This window comes from Dermacentor albipictus, chromosome 7, assembly GCF_038994185.2.
Source record: "Dermacentor albipictus isolate Rhodes 1998 colony chromosome 7, USDA_Dalb.pri_finalv2, whole genome shotgun sequence".
Lineage (NCBI taxonomy): Eukaryota > Metazoa > Arthropoda > Arachnida > Ixodida > Ixodidae > Dermacentor > Dermacentor albipictus.
In genome coordinates this window covers 33,756,841-33,781,383 of record NC_091827.1, presented here as the reverse complement: position 1 = coordinate 33,781,383, position 24,543 = coordinate 33,756,841, and the positions used below count along the sequence as shown (strand labels likewise).

The window sequence follows — 24,543 nt, the reverse complement described above, 5'->3', positions numbered from 1 at the left end:
CCCAAAGCCACGACGCGCAAATGTAGCGGTTTACGGAGGGCGCGCAAGCGGGTTGACATGCGAGTCGAGGGCTTTCGCCGTCCGGTTCGCGGAAACGTCCGGTTCGCGGAAACGTCCGGTTCGCGGAAGCAGTGCCGTGGCTTGAAAGTCAACCTATCGCCGCTGGACCGCACCCATGCCGAGACGTTCCGCGAACGGACCAGATACCCCAACGTGCGTTGAAGTGCCTTCCTCTGGGGAAACTGTGCCTTGCGAGGTTGTGAGACAAGAGGGGGGGGGGGGGGGAGGGAGAGACCCATTGAACTGCGATTGGTTTCCTGTGACGGCGTCGAGATATCGGGACTCCGGATAGTGTCGGCCCTAGAACCCCCGTTGTCTGCACACTGCGCGCACCGCCGTGTGATTGGACGAACGATGGGGCGAGGGTAATGTCGGGGATGCTCTTCAAATACTTGCAGGGCCGTTGGAAGGGGATTCGGTGGAGATTCGACTGAGAAGACGAAAACTGTTACATCGTTGTAACTTTGACTCGTAGTCTTCTAGATGTCTGTGCAAATAGTTTCCATTCTATCGCACGCACGTTACGTCTTAACGAACAGTTAACCTCTTGTGAATCAGCGTCACAGCCTTGCCTAGTGCAACGCGACTTCGCGACATCCACAACACCTTGCTTCGTGATTAACGGCAACAGTGCCACCAGGAATATAGTTGATGTTTAAATTGCTTACTTCAAGTTTCCCTCACTGACTCTGAGGCGAATATCAACTGGGCCTGTAGTTTTAAATTAATTAAATTATGGGGTTTTACGTACGAAAACCACGATCTGATTATGATGCACGCCGTAGTGGTGGGACTCCGGAATAATTTTGACCACCTGGCGTTCTTTAACGTGCACCTAAATGTAGGGACACGGGTGGTTTCGCGTTTCGCCCCTACGGAAATGCGGCCGCCGTGGCCGGGATTAGGCCTGTAGCTTTGAAGAATACAAGAAATTCCATCGTTGGTTGCAACGTGCAGGCGGCGCTTCCCCACGGGCCGCCATAACGTAAATAGTGGTGTCACTATCGCAGAGACATCGCAGACATCTGGCCACTATCGCAGAGACATAATTTTTTTAAAAATCTTCAGTACTGGACTCGAGACCGTTCACCGAGTCAAAGATACTCGGACCGTGGCCACACCCGTCACTGGCTCGAAAAGCGATTCGGGCACTAGTGCAGTACTTGAAGTGCACGGGCTTGAGAGACCGCTTATAGTGTCCTCGTGTATGGTGTCCCTCACACACGTACTCAGTGCTTACTCTCTCCCTTTCTTCCTCTTTCTATTCTCCTTTCCCCCACCCCCAGTGTAGGGTAGCAAACCGGATGCTGTTCTGGTTGACCTCCCTGCCTTTCCTATCCTTGTTTTCTCTCTCTCTCTCTCTCAGTAGTACCCTCCAGAACGACGGGTGAACGATGAATTTTCTAATGTATCTGGGATACTAACCATTTAGATGATAGTAACAGAAGTATAGTCGGGAACAACATAAGAAGGCAGGAGAGGCCCCGCCCAGACGACCGAAGCGCCGCAGCCGATTGCCTCCGCGACTAAACAAATAGTCCCGCCGACGCGACTCAGCCCAGTTCCATGCGCGGGCTGCATGCCATGTTCTCCGTCGGCGGGGTCACAGGCCGTCGGGCTCATGACGTCAGCCTAGAGCGCGCGCCCATTGGTGGAGGCTGGTGTGCATCAACCTTTGAGGGGCAAGTGCCGCTGCCTTCTAAAGTTGTACCCGGCTATGTGTTGTGTGGCGAAATTGGGTAATTTGCAGGCACACGAAATGGATTCAGCTGTCGCAAGATCGGCAGTCGGAGATCGGTGGCGTGAAGGCCTTTGTTCTGCAGTGGACATGAATTAGGCTTCTGGTGCTGCTTGTGATGCTGGTGGTAATGATTGTGATGAAAGAGAAAGGGGGAATGGCTTTATGTACGCATGCGCGAATGTTTGTTTGCGAAGCGAGGTATTTTCTACGTGTACGTATTTCGGTTGCAAATTAGCCCTCGTGTTGCTGTCTGTACTTCACTAACCTCTATTATGGCGCTACTTCATATTTTACTGTGCTGCACCAACTGGCCAATACACTCCGCAGTGCGCTTCCAACGTACTTCGGTTTGTATGATTTCGTTTTGTGTTCGTTAGCAGTAGATCTGCGGGGATACGCCGCGAGACCTCCTCGGCTACAATTCCTAAATTGCAATATATGTGCCGGAAAGTCAATAATTAATAAGTTAAGTAGTGATCTTATTAGTCAATTATGCATTTCGATTTCTCGTGCAAGTAACGTCCGCCGCTTCGATCGACTCAGCTCCAGGGCTACAATTAAGCTGTCGGCCAATAAGCGATATTTAAAAATTTTGCATGATCAACAAAAAAAGAAAAAAAAGAAACGACAACGTATATATCGGTCCTAGAGAGCTCCCACGCGAGTCCTATATTACCCCTGCACTCGGCGAGATAGATCCTATATAGGGCCTTTAGTCGGGCATGCCGGTCCTATACACTAAGCGATATGGGTCCTATATTCAGGCATACGAGTCCTGTATGGGCCTGTGCTCAGCCATATCGGTCCTATGTATCAGTCATATGGCTCCTATATAGTTTCCTATTTTAATCCTTTATGAATTCATATCGTACGCGTATGAAAACATATAGGCCCTGTATGAAAGCATATCGGTCCTGTATGAAATAGTGCGAGTCCTATACGAAATCGCATAGTTTCTTTTTTTCAGTAGGGCTAACTTATGCACCACAGCTTCCATCTTTCAGCCAAACTGCAGCACGCCTCTCCCTCTCCCCTCTCGCCCCCTCCGCTGCTCATTTTTTTTCTTCTCTCTCTTTTTCCTTCCTTCGGGAGGTTCGAACTATGTGCGACCGGGCGGCAACCGGGTTGCATACGTGTCAAGGAGAGAACGGTGCGGACGTCCCGGCGGTGAGGACGTGTAGGCGACAGGACCGACTCTAACGGCGCCGCGTGTATTACATTTTCCTTTTGCTTATCAGCTTCTTCTTCCTTGTATAGATTTGCGCTTTAGTAGGACGCTCTTGCTGGCTAGTTGGTTGCACTTTAAAAAAAAATTAAATTATGGGGTTTTACGTGCCAAAACCACTTTCTGATTATTAGGCACGCCGTAGTGGAGGACTCCGGAAATTTTGACCACCTGGGGTTCTTTAACGCGCACCTAAATCTAAGCACACGGGTGTTATCGCATTTCGCCCCGATCGAAATGCGGCCGCCGTGGCCGGGATTCGATCCCGCGACCTCGTGCTCAGCAGCCCAACACCATAGCCACTGAGCAACCACGGCGGGTCTGGTTGCACTTTCCCCTGGCAGGGGCGAGCTCGGGAAAAGCGACTCTTTTTTCAACGCGTTGCTTTTGCAGGTATAATTTACGCGTTGTTGAGTTCTCCAGGGTAGCGTATCCCACCGCTGCCGATCAGTTGTTGCGACGCCTGCTTGTCGAAGCTCGACCGACGTTACGTAGCGGGGCGTTGTCGGCGGGCTGCAGGCATCCGGTAGACCATGGCGACCAGGCAAGGACGAGACGACTTCTAGTGCGAAACTTGCACGGTTTATTCAATGGTTGGTGAAAGATGAGAAAGGAATGAAGTGAAAAGGTACATTGCGGGGCCCTTTAAATAGGCCCACTAAAGTCGTAGGCGGGATCTTGCTCACGTCAACGTGTATATATATATATATATATATATATATATATATATATATATATATATATATATTTGCGCTGTCCTTAGATTCTTCTCGAGCTCATTTGTTATCCTTCAAGTTTCTGTCCCATATATTAGTACTCGTAGAACGCAATGATTGTAATCTCTTCCAGGATAGCGGTGGCGAGCGCTGGGCGTATACTTCTTGCCTGTTATCACTCAAGCCATATTTAATGACAAATGGAAACATAAAACTGATATATATATATATATATATATATATATATATATATATATATATATATATATATCATATAGAAACTTCGAGACTTGTTTGACGTAGTACGCTCTTTTTAGACGTTCAGCTGGCTCTTGTCGATAGCGTACGAAATTGTGCGCACTTCTCTGTTATGTCTTTTTCTGATTGCACCTTTTGTCACGTCTCGACACACGAAAGAAAGGACATCGACCATTCTAAGCTTACCTCAATTCACGGGAGAGACAAAAAAAAAAAAAAACAGAACAAGACAAAGAAAACGAGGATCGATCAAACAAAGGGACACTACGTCGATGCATCTACCGCCCCGGTGCGCCTACAGTCGCGTATTACACAAGCACTCGTAGATTACGGCGGACACCCCGTGCTTTCTTTGTTTTATGTCGTTGCGCGTAACAAACGCAGCCGCTTTTTCTTTCTTTCTTTTCTTCCGCCTTCATCCCTCCCTCCCTCCCCCCCTGATTATAACCCTTGTCCTAGCAGACACCGATGGCCATTCGTCACAGTCACTCGCCTCTGACCGCCGCAACAAAGCCTCGGAGAAGGAGGGGAGGCGCGTGCGCGCTTTGTGTGTACGACAGCGATGTATTACGCGCGAGAACAACGTGTGTGCAGGCTTTGTTTCGGGCGGCGAATGCGTGTACGTCGATTCGTGTATAACTCGACGGCGCGCATATATGCGCGCCACCCTACTACTACTACTAGTACGCGACAGGAATGCATAATAGATTGACATATCCGCGTTTGTGTTATCCGTCACGGGGGAATTCCGCGGTCAGTATTGGGGGGGGGGGGGGCGAGGTGGCATGCTGCGGCAGGCGTGCATGTCGTGGCTCGGGTTGTGTCCCAATTTGTTTCTCGTATAACGGCGTCCGGCTTGCGATGATCGATGGGGTGCTTTCCGTGTCCCCGAAGGCAGCGATCGCGTTCTGGGTTGGGGGGTAGGGATATATGCTCGTTGCTTCTTCTGACCGCGCTGTGTATACCCGCTTCGGTGGTTGCTCGGGTGCCTTGTCGGTATTCAGCTGAGCGCGAGGTCGGGGGCTCGTGAGCCGTTCTTCGTAGCGCAACGTTAAAGGAACACTGAAGGAGAAAGAAACATCGTTTCACGTGCATTATAGTAAAGTGCCACTTCTGGAACACACACGCACGCGCACACACACGCACACACACACGCACATACATACATACATACATACATACATACATACATACATACATACATACATACAGACACAGGCAGAGACAGACACACACACACAGAGAGAGAGACAAACAGACAGACAGACAGACAGACAGACAGACAGACAGACAGACAGAGAGAAGTCACTCTTACTCTGGGAAGGCGGCTTAGTGTAAGCCAGAAATGACGCAAGAGCGAAGGACTTGTGGCGACGCCACCTAGAAGTTCGCGCACCGTCTCGGCGTGACGTCACAAATTTCGACGATCGTCTGCCGGGGCGCAGTTACGTAATTCCCTGTCGGCAAATCTGGGGGGACTACGTTGCGTTCTAATGGAGCCAAACGTTGAACTTGGTCAAGGTCCGAGAACGTTTAGCGATTGAAAACGGCCTAAACACGAAGGTGTTGGATCGGAATTTGTGACGTCACGCTGACGTATATCGTCGCTTGGTTTTCGACGCCAAATTCGAGAAACAGAACTTCGACCTACATTTCTCTTTCTCTCTTTCGCAGTAATCGTAACGGCATGTCGTGAAATAAACTAAAACGGTGTTTCGAGAGAGCGATTTATCAGTCCCGACTGATTCAATCTTTACTGGCGCCTCTTTAGAAGGGTCTTTAAGGGGATGCGCGTCAGCGCTCTTCAGCCCTCGTTTGTTTTTTTTTTCTTCGTCGCCTCGGCTGGATACGCTCGTTCGGACACGCCTGCACGACCCGCGAATGCGCCGAATCACTTCGGTTCCGCGACGCCTTCGGGCGTCGCCACGAGCGCCAACCCCGCGCGTTTCGCCGGCAAGTGTGGAGAGCGGCGTGCGCGCGCGACTCAAGGCCAGCCCGCGACGAGGATCGTCGACACGATCAAGGCAGAAAGCTGGGCTAGTTGGTGTGTCATGATTATTCAAAAGACTAGCTGCAAGAAAAGCAGGTACAAAGACAGAGAAGACGACAGGACGAGCGCTAAACATCAACTGGTTTTTACTGCGAGCGAAGGTACACCCGACCACAAAAGTTTACGGACCACGGGATCTCAGAAAACGTTCGATTCCCGGGCAGCTTGCAGTAGTCGCAAGTAAAACTGTATACGGCAATGTCGTTAGCATATTCTAGTCGAGGCGCGAAATGCAAATACCAGGCTGCATTCTGAGGTTGCGGAGATATTAAGCTTTTTCTCAAATTTCATGGTCCGTAGTATTTTGTGGCCGGGTGTACATATATACATTTCGTTGGTGCATGCGCACACAGTGTTAAAACAGTACAATCACATTCTAATCAAAATGTGGCAGACTGTTCTGTGATGTTTAGCGCTCGTCCTGTCGTCTTCTCTTGTCTTTGTCCCTGCTTTTTTTTGCGCTAGTCTTTTGAATAATGACGTCTACGCGATGCAGATCAGCGCCGCCTAGGCGCGCTGCCGCTGCGGCCTGCATGCCCGACCCAAAACACGCCACGCGAGGCCACGCCCGGCGGCTTTCGGCCGCGGTGGCCGGCGTAGCGTGTCCACATCTCGCGGCACCATCGGCTCGCGTTCGGGGGCCCACTTCGCGCCTCCGAGGCCTCGGTACAGGTGTTGCTGCGCCGTTTATGAAACGAAGCACTTGATACGCGAGGGAGCTGCTTACTCATGCGAACGGTTAACACTTTCCACTTCAGTGATTCGCGTACGAATATCTCAGAGAGAGAAAGAGAGCGAGCGAGCGAGCGAGAGAGAGAGAGAGAGAGAGAGAGACCGAGTATCGGAGAAGGCCTCTGCTTGCCGAGTCGCACTCCACAAAGCACGCAGACGTCGACAGCGCAAGAATTACCCGGATTTTTTTACACGGACTTCTGAACGGACGCTACAAATTGCCAGTCGTGTATACGCAGGCTCGCAATCTCTCTTCTTTCCATACGCACGTCTTTTGCACATATTTCTATCGCGCTAACAGGGTGCGGACTATCGCCTCTGGAGCCGGCAAAGAAGACGGCGGCTCAGTTCCATGTGGCGCGAGGATGGAACACTCCGCAGGCGCGCACCACCTGAGCGGCTGCGGTAGCTGCTGCCGCTCCCGAGATGCTGCGGTACCGTGGCTGGCGCCGGCCTGAATAAACGTTTGGCCATGGCGCAGCGTGTTAAGAATGGCGAGCTGCACTGCCAGATTGCCACCCAGTTACGACCGGGGAACAAGACACGCATCCCCTGCTCTCCGTCGCTGCACCTAGGATGCGTTCGACGAAGCGGGCTTTGTGCTCAAAACCGCCGCCATTCCTCCAGCCCCATCGCGGTTGTGACGAAACGAGTTCGGAGGGCGAACTATGGTGCCGGAGCTCTCCAGCGCGTACCTGATCTGCTACGCGTGAGCAAGCTGCCGCGGGAAAGCCGTTTTTTGTTGCTTCGCACACGCCTTCCGGGACGCAGGACAACGAGCTACCCACCATGGCTCCGAGCTTCCCGGAACGGCACCCCTCCGACGTCGGCGCCGGACATCGGAATGTGTGTGCCTATGTGTGCGTAAACTGTTCTGCGGGGCGGCGGCAAGTTGACAATGAGTAATCGAACGTTCGCTTCACCTTGTATCGCGGGAGGACCGAGTGTATAAAAACTGCTGTGGTGCGAATGCTCGACACACTTCTCTTGAGCAGTCATGTTGAACTGATACACTTCTCTCGTGCAGTCATGTTGGACTGACACTCTTCTTTTTCAAGCAGTCATGTTAGACTGATTTAATTTCTTTAAATAAACCCATATTCCTCGTTCTAGATGAGAAGCAGTTCTTCACTTCATCAACGTCCTCAGCGTGGATAAGTTGGACGACGGCATGTTCCAGCTACCTTCGAATTCATGCCGGACTCCAATCTTGACAACGGACCACGAGCGATGGGATTGAGCCCCCAATCCTGACAGGGATCGCAGTCTCTCTTCTTTCCATACGCGTGTCTTTTGCACGTATTTCTATCGCGCTAGCAGGGTGCGGACTATCGCCTCTGGAGCCGGCAATGAAGACCGCGGCATAGTTGCATGTGGCGCGAGGATGGAACACTACGCAGGCGCGCTCGACGCGAGCGGCTGCGGTACAGCTGCTGCTCCTGAAATCGCCGCGGCACCGTGGCTGGCGCCGGCCTGAATAAACGTTTGGCCATGGCGCAGCGTCTCCGCGCCTCCTCCCACAAGAGGAAAGGCAGGGAGGTTTTTTGCAGGACACACCCGACGTCAACAAACAAACAAACAAACAAACAAACAAACAAACAAACAAACAAACAAACAAACAAACAAACAAACAAACAAACAAACAAACAAACAAGCAAGCAAGCAAGGCAAAGCAAAGCAAGCAAGCAAGGCAAAGCAAGGCAAAGCAAGGCAAGGCAAAGCAAGGCAAGGCAAGGCAAAGCAAAGCAAGGCAAAGCAAAGCAAGGCAAGGCAAAGCAAGGCAAAGCAAGCAAAACAAAGCAAAGCAAGCAAACAAACAAGCAAGCAAAGCAAGCAAACAAACAAACAAACAAACAAACAAACAAACAAACAAACAAACAAACAAGCAAGCAAGCAAGCAAAGCAAGCAAACAAGCAAAGCAAGCAAGCAAGCAAGCAAACAAACAAGCAAGCAAACAAGCAAGCAAGCAAGCAAACAAGCAAGCAAGCAAGCAAGCAAACAAGCAAGCAAACAAGCAAACAAACAAGCAAACAAGCAAACAAACAAGCAAGCAAACAAGCAAGCAAACAAACAAACAAACAAACAAACAAACAAACAAACAAACAAACAAAGAGCAAAGCTGTTTTTCTCGGAAACGTGACTGTCAGTCAGCAATGCCTATTGCGCAAGTGCTCTACGTTGTGCCGTAGACAAATATGCGCGCTCCCCGATATTTCCCAAATGTACGTCCGCGCGTCGCCAAGGTTTTGGCCTCCGAACTCAATTTGTGGAGCCTGCTGCCCGAGGCGTGCCAGTGGGTCGTACAGAAATGTATCTTCGAATAATCTGTGGCCATGTTTCGCGCAGTTCTGGTTCAGAATTGAGAGTTTCTTGAGTTTGAGTCTTGACATTGAGTTTCTAGCAGCTCAATAGAAAAAAGGAAGCAACTTCGATTCATTGCCAACAGCTCCAGTGGGATCGTTTTTTTCTTTTCATTTACCCCGTCTTTTTTCGTTCAGATGCACATCATGTGAAATACTCGCTTCATTCGATCCACCGTATACGATTGGTATTCCGTATAAACTGCGGCTTCTTCTCTAGAGACTAGAGAAATGTGGCTCTATTTGCGGCTCTATTTCGACTAGAGAAATGTATTTCTCTAGTCGAAATACATTTCTTTAGAGCAGTGGATTATTTTGCATTGACGGCAACTTCGTTCTGTTAGGCAAGTTCGACTGTGTTAATAATTCTCAACGCATTTGTGTATGCCTTTGGCTAGATCAGGATACCTCTTGGGCAGTGACAATCACCTTTTTTTTTTTTTTGGTGGGGGGGGGGGGGGCTTCCTTTGGTGACACTCTTTGTGATGTTTGTTTTTTTTTGTTCTCTTGGTGACTAAGTTATTTCTACTTGCCGTTGTTTGTATAACTGCCGGGTTGCTTTCTACCATGCTGTTGTTCCGGCCTGGGCTTTTGAATTTTTCTGTTATTATTTCTACTTGCGATATCCTATCTTCTTTATTGAGATATAGCTTTCTCTCAATTATCGCGTGCTGTTATTTTTTCTTACATATTCTTGCATTACCAACTACACCTGCACCTTTATGTGCTACCCACTACGTACTTTTAGTACTACCCACTCCTGCCTAGGGTGTGATAGTCGGGCTGGCAGTACGAAATGAAACGAATAAATAAAATAAAGATATAGTACAACGATAAAAGTATTACAGGCTAAGCGCGACTGATCATTCCATTACAGCAAATTCGAAGTGGTAATATTAGGTTAAAACAAGCATGTTGTTTTTCGAAGACAAAATGACAACTATATATCTTCGCGCCACTAAGCATTCCCATGCTGGACGAAAAAATCTTTAGGGCTGCCGCGTGAGGGCGCTAGCACCAGATTTCCCTCTAGTATACATATATACATCGATAGGAAACTATGCCTTTGGCCTGGCCTCCGAAATTGCACCGACGCAAGGTGCGCCGGAATGATCTCGGAGGCAGCTACGCCTTTGGTGGCCGTGCTTATTCATGAAGTTATACTAACTCTACACGCTCATAGACGCACTAGTGGTCCTGTCAAAAAAATTGAAAACCATTCCGCCCTGCGAAGGTGGATGAGCGGCGGAGCCGTAAACGTCGTGGTGAGAAAACGTGTGGTAAAGGCTTTATTGCGTCACTTGTTGTCACTTAGTAACGACGGTCACAGTGGCTTTGTGGTCGCCATGATATACACTCATCTGCATACTCGCAACTGCAAACGCGTTCTTTGACAATGTCAAATCGGTGCACGCACGCCGCTGGGTGGTTGGCTGGGCCGGATCGGCGTGGCAACACGGAACGCGTAAACCGCTCCCCTTTCGGTACCGACGCATCCACACTGAAATCACCGACAACGACAAAAGGGGTAGTGTCATCGCAGCTAATTCACGCGGAGTAGCCGTGAACCTTACGGGCCTAGCTATGAGTCATTGCATTTTTTGCTTGCTTACGAGGGTATGAGCCATTGCTTAAGGGGGTATGAGCCATGGCTTACGAGGGTATAAGCCATTGATGATGACAGTTTTCGACATGCTGTTCTGTATGTTATGTGTGTGATTGGGAATAATGGAAACGCCGCTGAGCGCTTGTAGCCTCTGCCTTACGGGGCTATGAGCCATTGTATTTTTTTTTCTTGCTTACGGGGATATGAGTTCTTACGGGGGGTATGAGCCATCGATGATGATAGTTTTTGTGTGCTGACACGAGAATTATGTGGTGCCCTAGCTATATACGGCTCCGCTGTTCAAGAACGCACGAATGTAGAGCGCACCTGCAAATGTTTTCTCATCTGGAAAGTGTACGATCTCACGGCTTTGCAGCAGATCGTTTCCGGTTGCTAACGGTGTCACGGTCTTTCTCCACACCTGCGCTGTGCGTCGGCGTCTATAGCTTCAGTCGGCACCTTGAGGTAGCGCCAGCAAAGTAAGAGCCGGACACTCTATGGAGTAGCCTTTCGGCGGTTAAAGTTCATTCACACCGTCACATCGTGCTCATTGTTACCACATTTTCTTTTTCTCGTTTTGCTCTTTTTTCCCGTCCAATTCTAAGTAGCAGGTCAGAACTCTGATTCGGGCAGACCTTTCAGCTATTTCTACCACAATAAATGTGCCTCGATATCCTTTAGCAGCGGATCGGACTGTACGAACGTTCTTTTTTTCCTACCTCGGTCAATCTGATCGACCGCGAATACGGGCACCCCTTAACGAGTGCATTTATTGTACGCGTGGTGCCGCACCCGGTGTAACGCCGCACCCGATGTAACGCGGCACCCGGTGTAACGCTGCACCCGGTGTAACGCCGCACCCGGTGTAACGCCGCGCCCGCACTGGTCACCGCGGTGTTCCTTCGATCACGACGCGTGTCCATCTCTCCGATGAATAATATCGCTCGACGCGTGACGCCGTGGCGGCGGCCGAATGTGCAGTGATGCGTGACTTGCGATTGGCGTGTGGCGGCACGGTGTAAATGATCGAAGAAGGCGCGCAACCATGACAACGCGTGCGCGCGCCGTGCTTTGCGATTTTCGAGGCTCCCGAGAGTCGCTCGACTTTGACGGCGAAGCCGGAGCCTGGTGGGAGGAGTTGGCGAACAGCGAAACGACGCGGATAGAAACAGTAACAAAGAAAGAAAGAAAAAAAAATAAAGAAAGAAAGAAAGAAGAAAAGAAAGGAAGAAAGAAAGAAATGCAACGGGAGGTGAAAGAAAAAAAGGGGGCGAGAGCACGGCTGTGTCAACGATCGAGTCAGTTCCCTTTGTTTGGCAGCGGGTGCCCTTCGGTTCTTTTTTTCTTTTTTTTTTCGGACGGCGACCGTGCGGCGGTCATTGACCCCCGGTAGAGCCCGTCCTGTGCGACCACCCCCGATGGTCCTGTTTTCACGGTTCTGTAGTGCAGTATGTATGTATTCGCCGCGGCTTCCTTCCTTCCTTTAGCCGTATCGCGCTTTGTGTCGTCGAACTCTTGCCGTTCGAGAATTGGCCCCCGGTGGTGATCGACTGGTTCATCGGGATTGGGAAATTTAACCGTTGACGGACCGGGGTGAAGCGAGGCCTGTAATACCGCATTTAGAAGCGCCCGTTTGTTTGTGTTTCGTCATAATGTCTGTTTCGTTGCGGCTGTCGCTTTCGCGGTGTACAAAACGGGTCTGCTGTCAGGCTCGCTTATACGGTGACCTGTGACAAAGCATACAGCGTTGGGCACTGTTAAAACGAAAACCTAACCTGCAACGATGCAACTGGAACGTTTCTTCGCCTGTATTACCCCGAAGCAGTCGCTGATTTTCTCAGTTGAGCTCGATTTGATGCACGACAATTAGTTTGTTGACCTTTATGTCGTACGTAATATCAATGAACGATGGGAGGACGAGTAAGGCCGACATTGGGATATGCTTGCCCTCTGTAGGATTCATATTGTGAAAGCACGTTGGTTTCTTTTTAAGGTGTCCTAAACAGGGCGGCCAGGTTTGCCCTGGCCCGGTGTAGAAGGGAGTGCCGTAATCATGATGAATTAAGATTTGAGTTGGCAACCACTGTCTTTGAGACGAAGAAAATTGAGGATGAAGCCCTTATTTCATATATTCAACACTAAAGCTGGGATTGATACAGACACATACTACATGAAAGAACCATTTTACATTTCCAAACAAACTGACCATGTCCTAAAGAAACACATGAATACCGGCCCAGTCAGTACTCGCCTGCTGGATGACTCCTTTTTTTTCCCCCGAAGAGCATCGCGGAATGGAACAAGGTGCCCGATGTGGAAGCATGTTTTGAAAATGTAGACTTGTTCATATGCATGATATAACCCCCACTGCTTCAACGCCTACGGGAAATTTGAGTACTTCTTGAATAAAGACAAATCATAAAGAAAATAGCAACTGCGTATTCCATGCATTTATGTTACACTATGCCGTGCTGTACATTAATACACCTCAGTACAACTTTCCGCAGGGCTAGTTAGTACGTGTGTCTCACGGAGAAATTCTAAACGTAAGGAGGCAAAACGAAAGAGAGAATATAACATGGTTTTTGTGTGCGGTGAAGTTCCATTTTCATTGTCTGTGATAGTGTGTTGCTGCGCGATTTCTGTTACAAGCTCTTTTCGTCACTAGAAATGATGTTTTCGCTGTAGTCGGCGTCCGTTGCCTCATTCGTCGTCATATAATTAACCTTGGCAGGAAGAAGTGTGCGGTAGTTTGACCGCGACCGGAGGACAAATTGCGCAGCACTTCGCGCGTTCATTGAATCGTCCAGCAGCTTGCTTTGCTATAGGGGTGTCGCGCCTGTTGCGATATCTCTTTTTTGCAACGTGTTCTTTTCTCTACTCACTTTATTATTTTTTTTTCACATCGTATTCCTTTTAATGCGGATAGCATTACTTCCATTGTCGGACCAGTTTTCGGCTACCTAGCTATACCGCCAAACGTATGGGTCTTTCCCGGAGATTGTGCAATCTAAATATGAGGTCCGACCCCGAAGGTTGCTGAGTCTAAAACAACAACAACAACAACAACAACAACAACAACAACAACAACAACAACAACAACAACAACAACAACAACAACAACCGTCAGTCTTTGGCGTGACTATGTGCAATTGGGTATGCCCCGCTCTTCAGTGAAGCTCTTTGACGCCAACTTGAATTACTGTGTATATGTGCCGCTAGGTGTGCGCATACTTCACGGCGGCGCCGCCAGAAGGCGTAGCATGTCTAGAGAAAAAGCGCGACGAGGATCATGGTTGCAGTATGCACTCCTCATATGCATGTCGGGTTACGGCTATTCGCATACTCGGATAGTCAAATATAGATTAGCTTTTGCCCGATTTCGCTTAATTTCTTTTTTGAGAAATGTTACATTTATGCGAGTCATTTCATATGTCGATGTGTGGTCAGTCCCTTTTGCTCGTATGATTCACGCGTAAAGGAATCAACACCGACGAGCTATCGTAACATTCGAGCACACATTACAGCGGGCTGGAAGCAACTAAACCAAACCGGCTATAATGTGTACTCGAATCTTGCGGTATAATGTAGCTGTAACATCCTCCATAAATGCTTCAGAAGAACTTCAGTTTGGCCTAGTTGGTGCTTACTGCATATCATATTGACCGCAAATAAAGACGGGGACAGCGGAAGAGAACACAAAAACGACACTGCCCGTGTCGTTTTTGTGTTCTTTTCCGCTGTCCCCGTCTTTATTTGCCGTCAATATGGTATGCATCCTCCATAAACATTCCGAGGTTGCCGTCCAGGCATTAAGCTATAACATCTTTTATGGATATGGACTTCAATTTTCTTTTGTCCGGTTCGTAAGAGACATGTTGGCAATGAGAGCGTTGAACGGTATTTGTAGTACTCCGTGAGCGTATTTTTTTCTTGGGCCAAAGGAGGACAAATGTTCAGGTCGGTTGCGATTCAGAGCTGTCGACCCACCGGCGTTTTGCAGCCGCAGTTTCATTCGAACAACCGATGCGGCAGATATCGGCGCTCCTTGTTCGTTTTTCTTCTTCTTCTTCTTCTTCCCTTTCGTTGCGGACGAAGGAACGCAGGTTAACGGGAGCGGCGCACGCTTTCGGAGCTCGATAATTTGACGGTCGAAGAATGCGCCCGCGAGCCTTCCGCGATGCAGTTCCTCTGGGAGGGTGCCGCTGTATAGATTTTGTGTACCTAATTGCCCCCCTCCCCCCCCCCCCCCCGACTCTTCAGAGATTAGCCGGGCCAAGAGCGGCCGTTATGCTTATCTTTTCCTTACCCGGAGGGCCGGTATTTTTTCCCTCTCGCTGCCCCCTCTTACCGCCCACCTCGCGGAAGATGCCGGACGAAAGGGTGAACGTGTGCTGCTTTCGTAGGAAGCTTCGATACATACCGAGCGTTTCCGCGACGCACTGTACCACAGAGAACTAAACACATGGGGAATTAATTCTAGACAAAAAAAATGTCCGCCTCCATTCCACCCTATATCAATGCGGATGTATACAGCGAAGCTGTCGCCAACCTTGGACGACGTTACAGAAGCACCGCCACCCCCACAGGCGTCGTATACGTCACTCGCGCACGCACGGTGTGTGGAAGTGCAGCATGCATCCTCATTCTTGCAGGCCCTCCGAGGCCGAGCGCAAGTGCGTTACTGGAACTAATTGAATTTCTCGAAGGAAGGTGCGTCACAAAATTAGTTAACGTACCACTTACACGCAACCTGCAGACGTGACAGCATCGGATTGTAATTAGAATGTGCGAAAAAACACAATTCTCTTACGCGGAAACTCAAACACGAACGCCCTTTTCCAGCTCCGCCCCCCCCCCCCCCCCCCGCTTTTTTTTTGTACGAGCAACGCGCGCACACGGACACGAAACATCCCGACCAACTTGAAGGCTTTAGCTAGAAGGTTCGCTTCAAAACGGTAATTTTTCGCCGACGATGCTTCGCATATAGCAGCGGCGCACATTGTAGCTTCGCGCGATAATGGCGAACGCGATGACTAACGATATCGAGTGATCGATTGAACTAATTGCTATAAAGCGCACGTTGGCAAATGCACAACTGAGGGCAGCGAGTAGCAACGAGTAGCGCGTGGCAGTAAGCTGCTACTCGGCGAGTTGCAACTTGCTGCGTTCCTCGCGCTGTCATCGCTGCACGTATAGTGGGTGTGGCCGGTAGCTTTGCGCGACGTTGAATGCGTAACTGCGAATTCTAACGGTTTTAATAAAAAAGCCCTGAAGACGAAGTCGAAGGAACAGATGCGACAGCACTGACAGGTATTGTTGCAAACTCTGAAGTGGATTGAAAGCCACGCGCACGCGCAGCTTTCCGTCTCTCTCTCTCTCTCTCTCTCTATCTCTCTCACACACACACACACACACACACACACACACACACACACACACACACACACACGCGCGCGCACACGGTGCTCGAATTATGTGCGTGAGCGCGTTTACACGCGCAACTCGTGTTGCGACTCGTTCCAGTGATCTCACTGCGGGAGTGTGGGCGGCGTCGAGATGGCAGAACCAACAGACGGTTATTATTTTAATGATAATAGCAATAAAAGAAAGAAAAATGAACGGGCTTCGCTCTTCAGACCTTGGGGGAACATAATGCGGCGTTTCAAAATAAAACCAAATAAAAAAAAATCCGTGCCTCGAACTCCCTCCGTGCCAGGCAGGGCAGCTCTGCCTGGGCACACTCACGCCCAACGCGCTTCTGCATTTAAGAAGAGGAGAATGCCGGTGGGTTCGTCAGCCGCATCTCCGAATAAAACGAAGGAAGGAGAGCGAGAGAGAGAGGAAGAAAGAGAGAGAGAGATAGAGAGGAAGAGAGAGAGAGAAGGAAGGGGGATTGCCCGCGGCCGAAAAATAGAAACTAGGTTTTTGCCGACCAAGCGCCCACCACGGAAGACAACGCCCGTTCGTCAGCGAAAAAAAAAAAAAAACGGACGGAAAAGAGGTCTCGCGGCGCATCGCCTTTCGCGCGCGCGTGGGATGCTGCTGCTGCTGCTGCTGCTGCGGCAGATTTTTTGTTTATCTTGTTGTTGATTTCCGAAAGTCGCAGACGGTCGTGGGACGAAATATCGCGTGCAAATGTGAGGGGGTGGACTGCCCCTGCGAATTTCGGAGTGTGTATATTAGCCCCGACTATAGCGGTGCTGGTGGTGATTCATTTTCTTTCTTTCTTTCTTTCTTTCTTTCTTTCTTTCTTTCTTTCTTTCTTTCTTTCTTTCTTTCTTTCTTTCTTTCTTTCTTTCTTTCTTTCTTTCTTTCTTTCTTTCTCGGCACTTCACCGTCGAAGAGCGGAAAAGAAGGGGAAAAAGAAGTGTAGGAGGTGTGAGAACATTTCCGACGGGCGAATTGTACACCCTTCCTGTTTGATTGGGTCCCGGAGTCGAATAGCGACTATTTATGATTTCTAATATATTTCCTTTCAAATTCTAGATTTGTCTTTGTCGTGAATTTCGCTGCATGTGTAGGGATGACTGACAAGCTGATTTGAACTGCGACGGGCGTAATTTTTTCGGCCATGGAGAATCCAACGACATGTACGTATGTTCTGCTTGCCTGCCGGAGCAGAGATTAATTTTCGCTGTCGATCCATGCCCGCATACTCGCTTAACGCCGCTTTATCTCTGTTGATGACGTCAGTAGGGTCATGTTATTTTTCCTACGCACTTCTATTCCTTGAATTATGTATGTATGTGTGTGTGTGTGTGTGTGTGTGGTGTGTGTGCGCGCGCGTCGTAAGAAGCCAACAAGGCACCAAGGACAGCGTAGGGGAAATTAAGTGTACTCATTAATTGAATTAAAGAAATCATAAATTAATGAAAACGGAGGTGAACGAAAGAACAGAAAAATGGCTGCAGACGGGGCACGAGCTCACGTTTGCGATGCTCTTACCAGCCGAGATACGGCAGCGCCCTTTTCCCGTCCACTTTCCGAGACATCTGTGTTTATCCACCAGAGCTAAACCTGGGAGCGTTAACACTCCCAGGTTTAGTTCCCAGGTTTAGCCAACCCCTACGGGGGGAAACCAGACGACGACCAGCTTCGGTGAGGCGTACAAGGGAGCGAACTGGAATAACAGCTGTCGGCTGTTCAGGCAAATCTAATAAAAAGAAGGGGGGGAGGGGTTCGGTTTGGAAATGGGCAGTTGTGGTTCGCGCGCGTGGGTGTGCAGCGGTTTCTTAAAATCGAGTCGACGCCCGTTGCTTTGGGCGGCGACTTCGCAACGCTCCAGCTTCTGCGGGCTCTGCAGACCAAAAGTCGTTTGCCTGTTGTGTGGGCGCACGCGGGCGTTCCTCCACCGAAACGGCGTTTAGTACGTGACGACGACGACGATGATGTAAAGACAGTGACGGTTCGTCTTCTTTCTTGCTCGTTCTTCTCTTCCTTTGTCCCCGTGACCCACTCGTTCGTTCGTTCGTTCGTTCCTTCGTGGGCGCTCCTGCCTTGGAGCTCGCCACGGATGTTCCCATCTGCTAAAGCTGCCGTTTCCATTGTGCACCGACCGACCTTGCATCGCTTTTTTTTCCCTCCCGCAATCTCCCTTTTTTTGGAGACCTCTAAATGCTACCGTGCCAGCTCCTCTCTCTGTCTCCACAACGTGTGCAGCTCTCTCTCTCTCTCTCCCTACCTCTACCTCTCTCTCTACCTCTCTCTCTACCTCTACCTCTCTCTCTACCCTCTCTCTACCCTCTCTCTCTCTCTCTCTCTCTCTCTCTTTCTTTGCTTCTTTTTTTCGTACCGTCCACTCCGGTGGTCGCTCGAGAGTGGTCGCGTTCGCGTGCGGGGCGTTGCGCATGCGCGGTTTATTCGCTCGTTTAGAAAATAATGAACGCCACCGCGGCGTGCCCTTCGAACGACTGCGTCTTGCCTCACTGGACGAGAAAAAAAAAAAAAAGAACGGCGGCAGTGTAAACACTGAATGGTTGTGGACAAAGGAAGAACGAACGAGGAAACCAAAACAACAACAAATGAAGTGCATGAAGCTGCTGCTCTGCGTTAGCTGGAACACGAAAGCGTAACACGAAAGCCACACAGACGTATATTCTGTCACGCATTCTCATTGAGGCACGGGATGACTGTGCATATCAAAAATGGTACGCTGTTTATGTTTATTTATATGGTATTTTATTCATACAAGTATTTTTCTTTTCCTTTATTGACTTGCTTCTTCTTTACTCTTTCCCCCCGCTCCTTCATTTCTTAGTCGATAGGGTCTATTCTTGATGTCTGTGTGGTACATAGCCGGCACTTTGGTTGTCTGTATTCCCAAGCTTGCATCGGTTAATAAGCAACAAACACGAGTTGGGCGAATTGCGCACGAAGTCAGAAAAAAAAGCAATAATGAGGTTGTGGGCTCAATGCGTGCATGGACTCGCCGAAGATGAATGGAACTTTTTTCGTCGAAGCCGACTTGCGGGAACTATATTAGTTTTGTCGTGTCCTCCTTGTTTCCTTCTTCAAACTAAGGCCACGGGCCCGTCCTGCATGGTCATTAATTAATTAATTAATTAATTAATTAATTAATTAATAATTAATTGTTTTACCCGCCGTGGTTGCTCAGTGGCTACGGTGTTGGGCTGCTGAGCACGAGGGCGCGGGATCGAATCCCGGCCGTGGCGGCCGCATATCGATGGGGGCGAAATGCGAAAACACCCGTGTACTTAGTTTAGGTGCACGTTAAAGAACCCCAGGTGGTCGAAATTTACGGAGTCCTCCACTACGCGGCGTGCCTCATTATCAGAAAGTGGTTTTGGCACGTAAAACCCCATAATGTTTTCATTCATTCATTCAGTAAGAAAAATAACTCAGCACCAAAATGTAGCACTGGAAGCCAAATCATTATTGGCCCGATGCTGGCGCCCAAAGTTTGTCGGGAGCAGAGTCAGCATTACGTTACGTTAGGCCTGGATTGACGCAGCTTGGTGTGCTGCTATAGGGGTGGGGTGGCACAGATATCTATGAAAGGAGGTCACCATGTTCCGACGATATCGAACAGCGGTCTCGTGTCGATAGGCGGGATAACTTCGACAACAAGGTGCATTTCGCTTGTGTTGATGATCATACACGAGGAGGACGACGGCGACACAGTTACATTGATTGAAAGTGCACGATTTGCGTGTTTCGAGTCTGAAAACGCGAATCTTGATATTTATTTATTTATTTATTTATTTATTTATTTATTTATTTATTTATTTATTTATTTATTTTTTTATTTATTTATTTCATACTGCGCGCATGGTCCCGGCAGGGAGGGCAACATTTACGTACAGTGGGAACAAGTGAACATCCAGAAATGATACACAAATCAAGTGAACAAAATTGTCATCGTGAAAGGCGGTGTTGTAACGCCTTTTCAATGACTACTGGGTTCTTTTCATATAACCGCGATGATAATGCAACGACGGTTCCCGGGATAATTTGTTAACATGAAGCAGCTTTAGACTTCGTGTTTTTTCCTTTAATTCTTTTACTTACGCAGGAGAGCTGTTGGATGTCAATAATTTCTATCGGTTCGGTGGGAGAATCGTATTCCGAATATTTGTTCAATATAAGTCTAACAGCTTTTTCTCTGGATTTATTCGATGCTGCAGCAGTCCCTCCCGACGGCTCCGTTGTAATGAAGTCTTGCCGCATGTAAAAAAAAAAAAAAAGAAGAGAAAGAAAGAGAGAGAGAGAGAGAGCAAAGGCAAAGAAGAAGTACGTGGTCTGTACGCCGAAAGAAACGGTGTGCGGGGCAGAGTGGTTGGTGGTGGCACCCTTTGTGCGACGACGCCTGCATGTAAGGCGACCGCGCGGTGATGAACCATTGTCCGGTTTCGAGCGGGCTCGGCAGGCGCCGGGCGTATCGTTCCCGCAGCCACATTACCCTGGCTTGGAGCGACGGCGCAGTGGCAACCCAGATCCGAGAGGACCCAACTGGACACGCGCGCGTATTGCTTCATTTCGCTCTCTCTCTCTCTCTCCTTCATCTCCGCTCGGGCTGTCGACCTCGATGGAACAATTGCGGCGTCGTCGCCTCGTAGTTTTACTTGTCCCGGCTTCGTTCATTTGAGGACCCCTACATATATACCTGTACCTCTGTCATCTCCGCGTAGTTGTTTTACCTGTAGGCCTCCTTCGCATGCGACGACAGGCGCTATTAGAGTATGTTGTTGAGTGCGGGAGTTGGCCGACGTTGAAGTGGACTTTGAGAACGGAAGGCTTATTTACATTATGTACTGGACTTGGCAGCAGGCAAAATAACACCAAAAAGTCATCGACGGCCGGCAGCAAGTCGTACGCTGCGGCCCGCGGCAATGACGTCACTGAACGTCTCTCTTTTTCGATGGGTCTCTGGCTTATATATAACCCTTTCAGTTTGTCGGGGTCGCGTAACTTACAGCCAGTCGGCGAGCCCGTGCAGGTGTCGTCATTTTCATCCAATCGGCGAGCCCGTACAGGTGTCGTCATTTTCCTCCAACCGTCAGACGGCGGGACGTTAGGCCAATGGGGACACTCACTGGGCCCTCGCTTCCGATGGCTGCATCCCTCCCGCGCTGCCTCCTTGCCTGTTAGTTCCCGAACTACCTTTCAGTACTGCTAAATAACTTTTCACTGGACTAAGGTCAACCACCTCGACACGTGCTGGCCTCCATGTACACCTTCGGGAAGTGTCACCTTAGGGGGAAAGGAAAGAGACAAAAGCTCCCCGCGTGAACAACACTACCTTGATAGCACAAGGCCTATTCACTTCGATCTTTGACGTCATGCTAGTGACCCGACTGCCATAGAATCTAATGGGGCTGCTCCCGAGTAGGCAACAGTGATCTCGACGTCACCGCTTTCGTTACGCCAGCAATGAAAATTCTGGGCCAGTAGCGTGACGTAGTGAACGGGCATTGTGCTATCTAAGTGTTGTAGGCACGACACACGAAGGCGGCGGGATAACCGGCCTGCCTGGCGGGTCTGGCAACACTGTCAACGCGCACCTGCGCACCACAATTGGAAGACGTCGACTAGGGGTTGTGCCCGGAGAACTTGCCCAATGCTGAGAAAGGGTCTGTATGTAACGGCGCCAGTATGCTATTAAAGTGAACAAGCAAACACAAGGATGGGGCAGGGGGAGGACAGAGACAAAGACGCGACGTTATTTTGAAATGATAACCGGTGCATCGAATTTCGCCGAAGGTTACGTGTAGCTGAAATAATTCTAGAATGTCTTTGAGGATCTCGGATCGGCCTGAAGCTATTGACCTTCTAGAAAGAAGTTGGGGAGGGAGCGTGCATTATGATTACTTGCGAAAGGTTCGTTCGCTGTAGACTCGGCGAGAACATTCGGAGGAAGTTCGGATACGAGAACAGGCGTCTTGCGCCGAGGAAGAACTTTATTTGTAACAGCGGCTGTAGCCGGTTAAAAGCGGTCGCCGTAAAAAAGAACGTAAACAACTTACACGCTTGTCAATGTCGCCGCTTTTGGTCTGTGATACGCGCTAATTTGCCCTGCTCGGCAGAGTTTTTCATTCTGCATCATTCCTGCCAATTACATGACAGCGGTAACTCTGTAGTTATTACCCCGATGCCTTATGGGATGAAAACACCTTCTGCTAACTCGGCTACGGTTAATGTGGTGCGAAAGACGCCGAGAAAAATAGAGAATTATCCGCATGACAGAAGGATCATGCAGAAGTTCCAGTTAGATCTCACTGTCTCTGTGTGAGGGCTTCACCTTGCAATGCGTAAGACCGCAGTGAAGCCAGCTTCGCCATGTGTAATGCTAACGGGCTAAATGAATTGATGTTGATTGTTCGCATGACGAGCGGGCGAATAAAGATGAACAGACACGCTTTTTAAATGCGCTTGTGTGAAGTGCGGATTATTTCGCGAAGTCGACTACTTGATGACGTCACGCGCCATAAGACGGAAAACGTTTAATCGTCGGAAACTCGCGCGTCGTACTTTTTTTTTTTTTCAAAGCGAAGCTGTCTGTGCTTATAAAATAAGCGCATGTTGTTAGCAACTGTCTGGTAAATACTTGCGCATATTTTTACGTTTCTCTCGATCAACAAATTAATGATTAACTCAAATTTAACATTTTTATCTGTTCATTAATTACAACAAGTTGTTTAGATGATTGACAAATTTCAGTCGTATGCTTTCACAGACTGCGCTGTGGTAAACGTTGACCTTTCTCGAAAAAAAAAAAGAATATCTTAAGCCTTTTTCAAAAAGGTTAAGTGTGACCTTTGCATCAGCGGGTGTGATGAAGTTGGTTATTTGGTTGTATATTCTTTTTTTTTGTGCGTGTGGGCTAAGCATTACACCGATGTAATTTCTGTCTTCCGTGCATCGCTTGTGCATCTGTAGTTATTGAAATTGAAGATCAGCTTTTAAAAGGAGACTACTTATGGAACCAGAAAATTTTTTAAGAGTAGTGATTACTTATTCAAAAATATCGTCTGCATTTACTCCGCAAAAAAAAAGAAAGAAAGCGAGAAGAAAATGAATAATAAAGGTGCTAATGACGGCGAAATCTTTCAATCGGTCATGCTGGAATCGGCAGTTTTCGCTGACAATAAAGCCACCAGTTCCACGACATCAGTCAGATGTCATGTACTCAGTGCGTCCGTTTACAGTAAGAATCAACGTATTGGGCGTTCCTTCCGTGGCATATCGTCAATATATCTTAATGAGGTGCAAAAAAAAAAGTTCGTTTACACAGCCGAAGTAATCATAGAAGTACAGAAGCTTGGGCGAGTTGCCCAAGCGTGGGCGAGGTGCCCACGCTCTTTTTGCACCTTGCAGCTACATCCAGAAAACGACGTAATCTTAAAAAGCTACATTTTTTTTTCATTCTTTTGACGGTGAAAGTGTTTATTACGAGCCGCGAAAGGGGGGGGGGGGGGCGTTATGTAGGTATGTAATCATTTTCCTAAAGCATTTCTTGCCTGAGAAGATCCAGCATTTCACGATCAAATTTATTAGCAAGCTAAAGAAAGCTTTTAGTAGAGTTTCTATACTTCTAAAATATGTGTCAGTAGTCAATGAGCAAAAGCGGGAACAAGGTGAAAGCAGGGGCCAACGTTTCGACAAGCGGACCTGAATTCTTCAAGGCGACGTATGTTCAACATATGTCGCCTTGAAGAAAGACAAGTCCACTTTGTCGAATTGTTGGCTCCTGCTTTCACCTTGTTCTCGTTTCTTTGTTTTTTCACACGTCGTCTTGAATTTGCGTTTCCCGCCTTCCCCTTGTTCTTTCCCTGGGTGTCAGAAGTTCAGTGCTCCTCAATGCACGTGCCTTATTGTGTCGCTCTTTTCCTTTCCCTCTGTTCCAGCATGGAAGAGGAGCAGGATGCCGGCGTGGCCCAGCTCTGGGAGGTGTTCGACGCGTGCGACACCGAGCGGACGGGACGCCTGGACGCCCGGGGCCTGCAGCTGCTCTGCCACAGGCTGCAGCTGGCCAACAGGGCGCCCGCCCTGGTCCACCACCTCCTGGGTCGGCGGCAGGAGGGCGGCGACGGTCGACCCGCCGCCACGGTTGGTGTCCTCGCCATTCCCAATATATCTGAAGAGGGTGGTACACTCGATCGCGAGCATAACGAACCAGGACAACGCGAATCGTTGTCTGTACCGAACGCGCGAGACTTGCTGACCCGATACTACTGTGAAATAACTCCCTCATAACGAACTTGTATATGTTGAATATGCAGGGTGTCCCAGCTATCGTGCATCGCGTAAAAAAAAAAAGACTGGCCATTCACG

At 49.0% G+C, this 24,543-nt stretch overlaps 1 protein-coding gene across 6 annotated transcripts in view; it reads left to right on the top strand.

Moving 5' to 3' along the window:
* LOC139047784 (ninein-like protein) overlaps positions 1–24,543 on the top strand; it is a 529,102-nt gene that overhangs the window by 66,132 nt on the left and 438,427 nt on the right. For all 6 annotated transcript variants that reach the window (XM_070521865.1, XM_070521864.1, XM_070521863.1 and 3 more), the window contains exon 2: positions 24,117–24,318. In XM_070521865.1, coding sequence (XP_070377966.1) covers positions 24,118–24,318 — 201 coding nt within the window. In that variant the 5' untranslated portion in view covers position 24,117. The remainder of the gene's footprint in view (positions 1–24,116; positions 24,319–24,543) is intronic.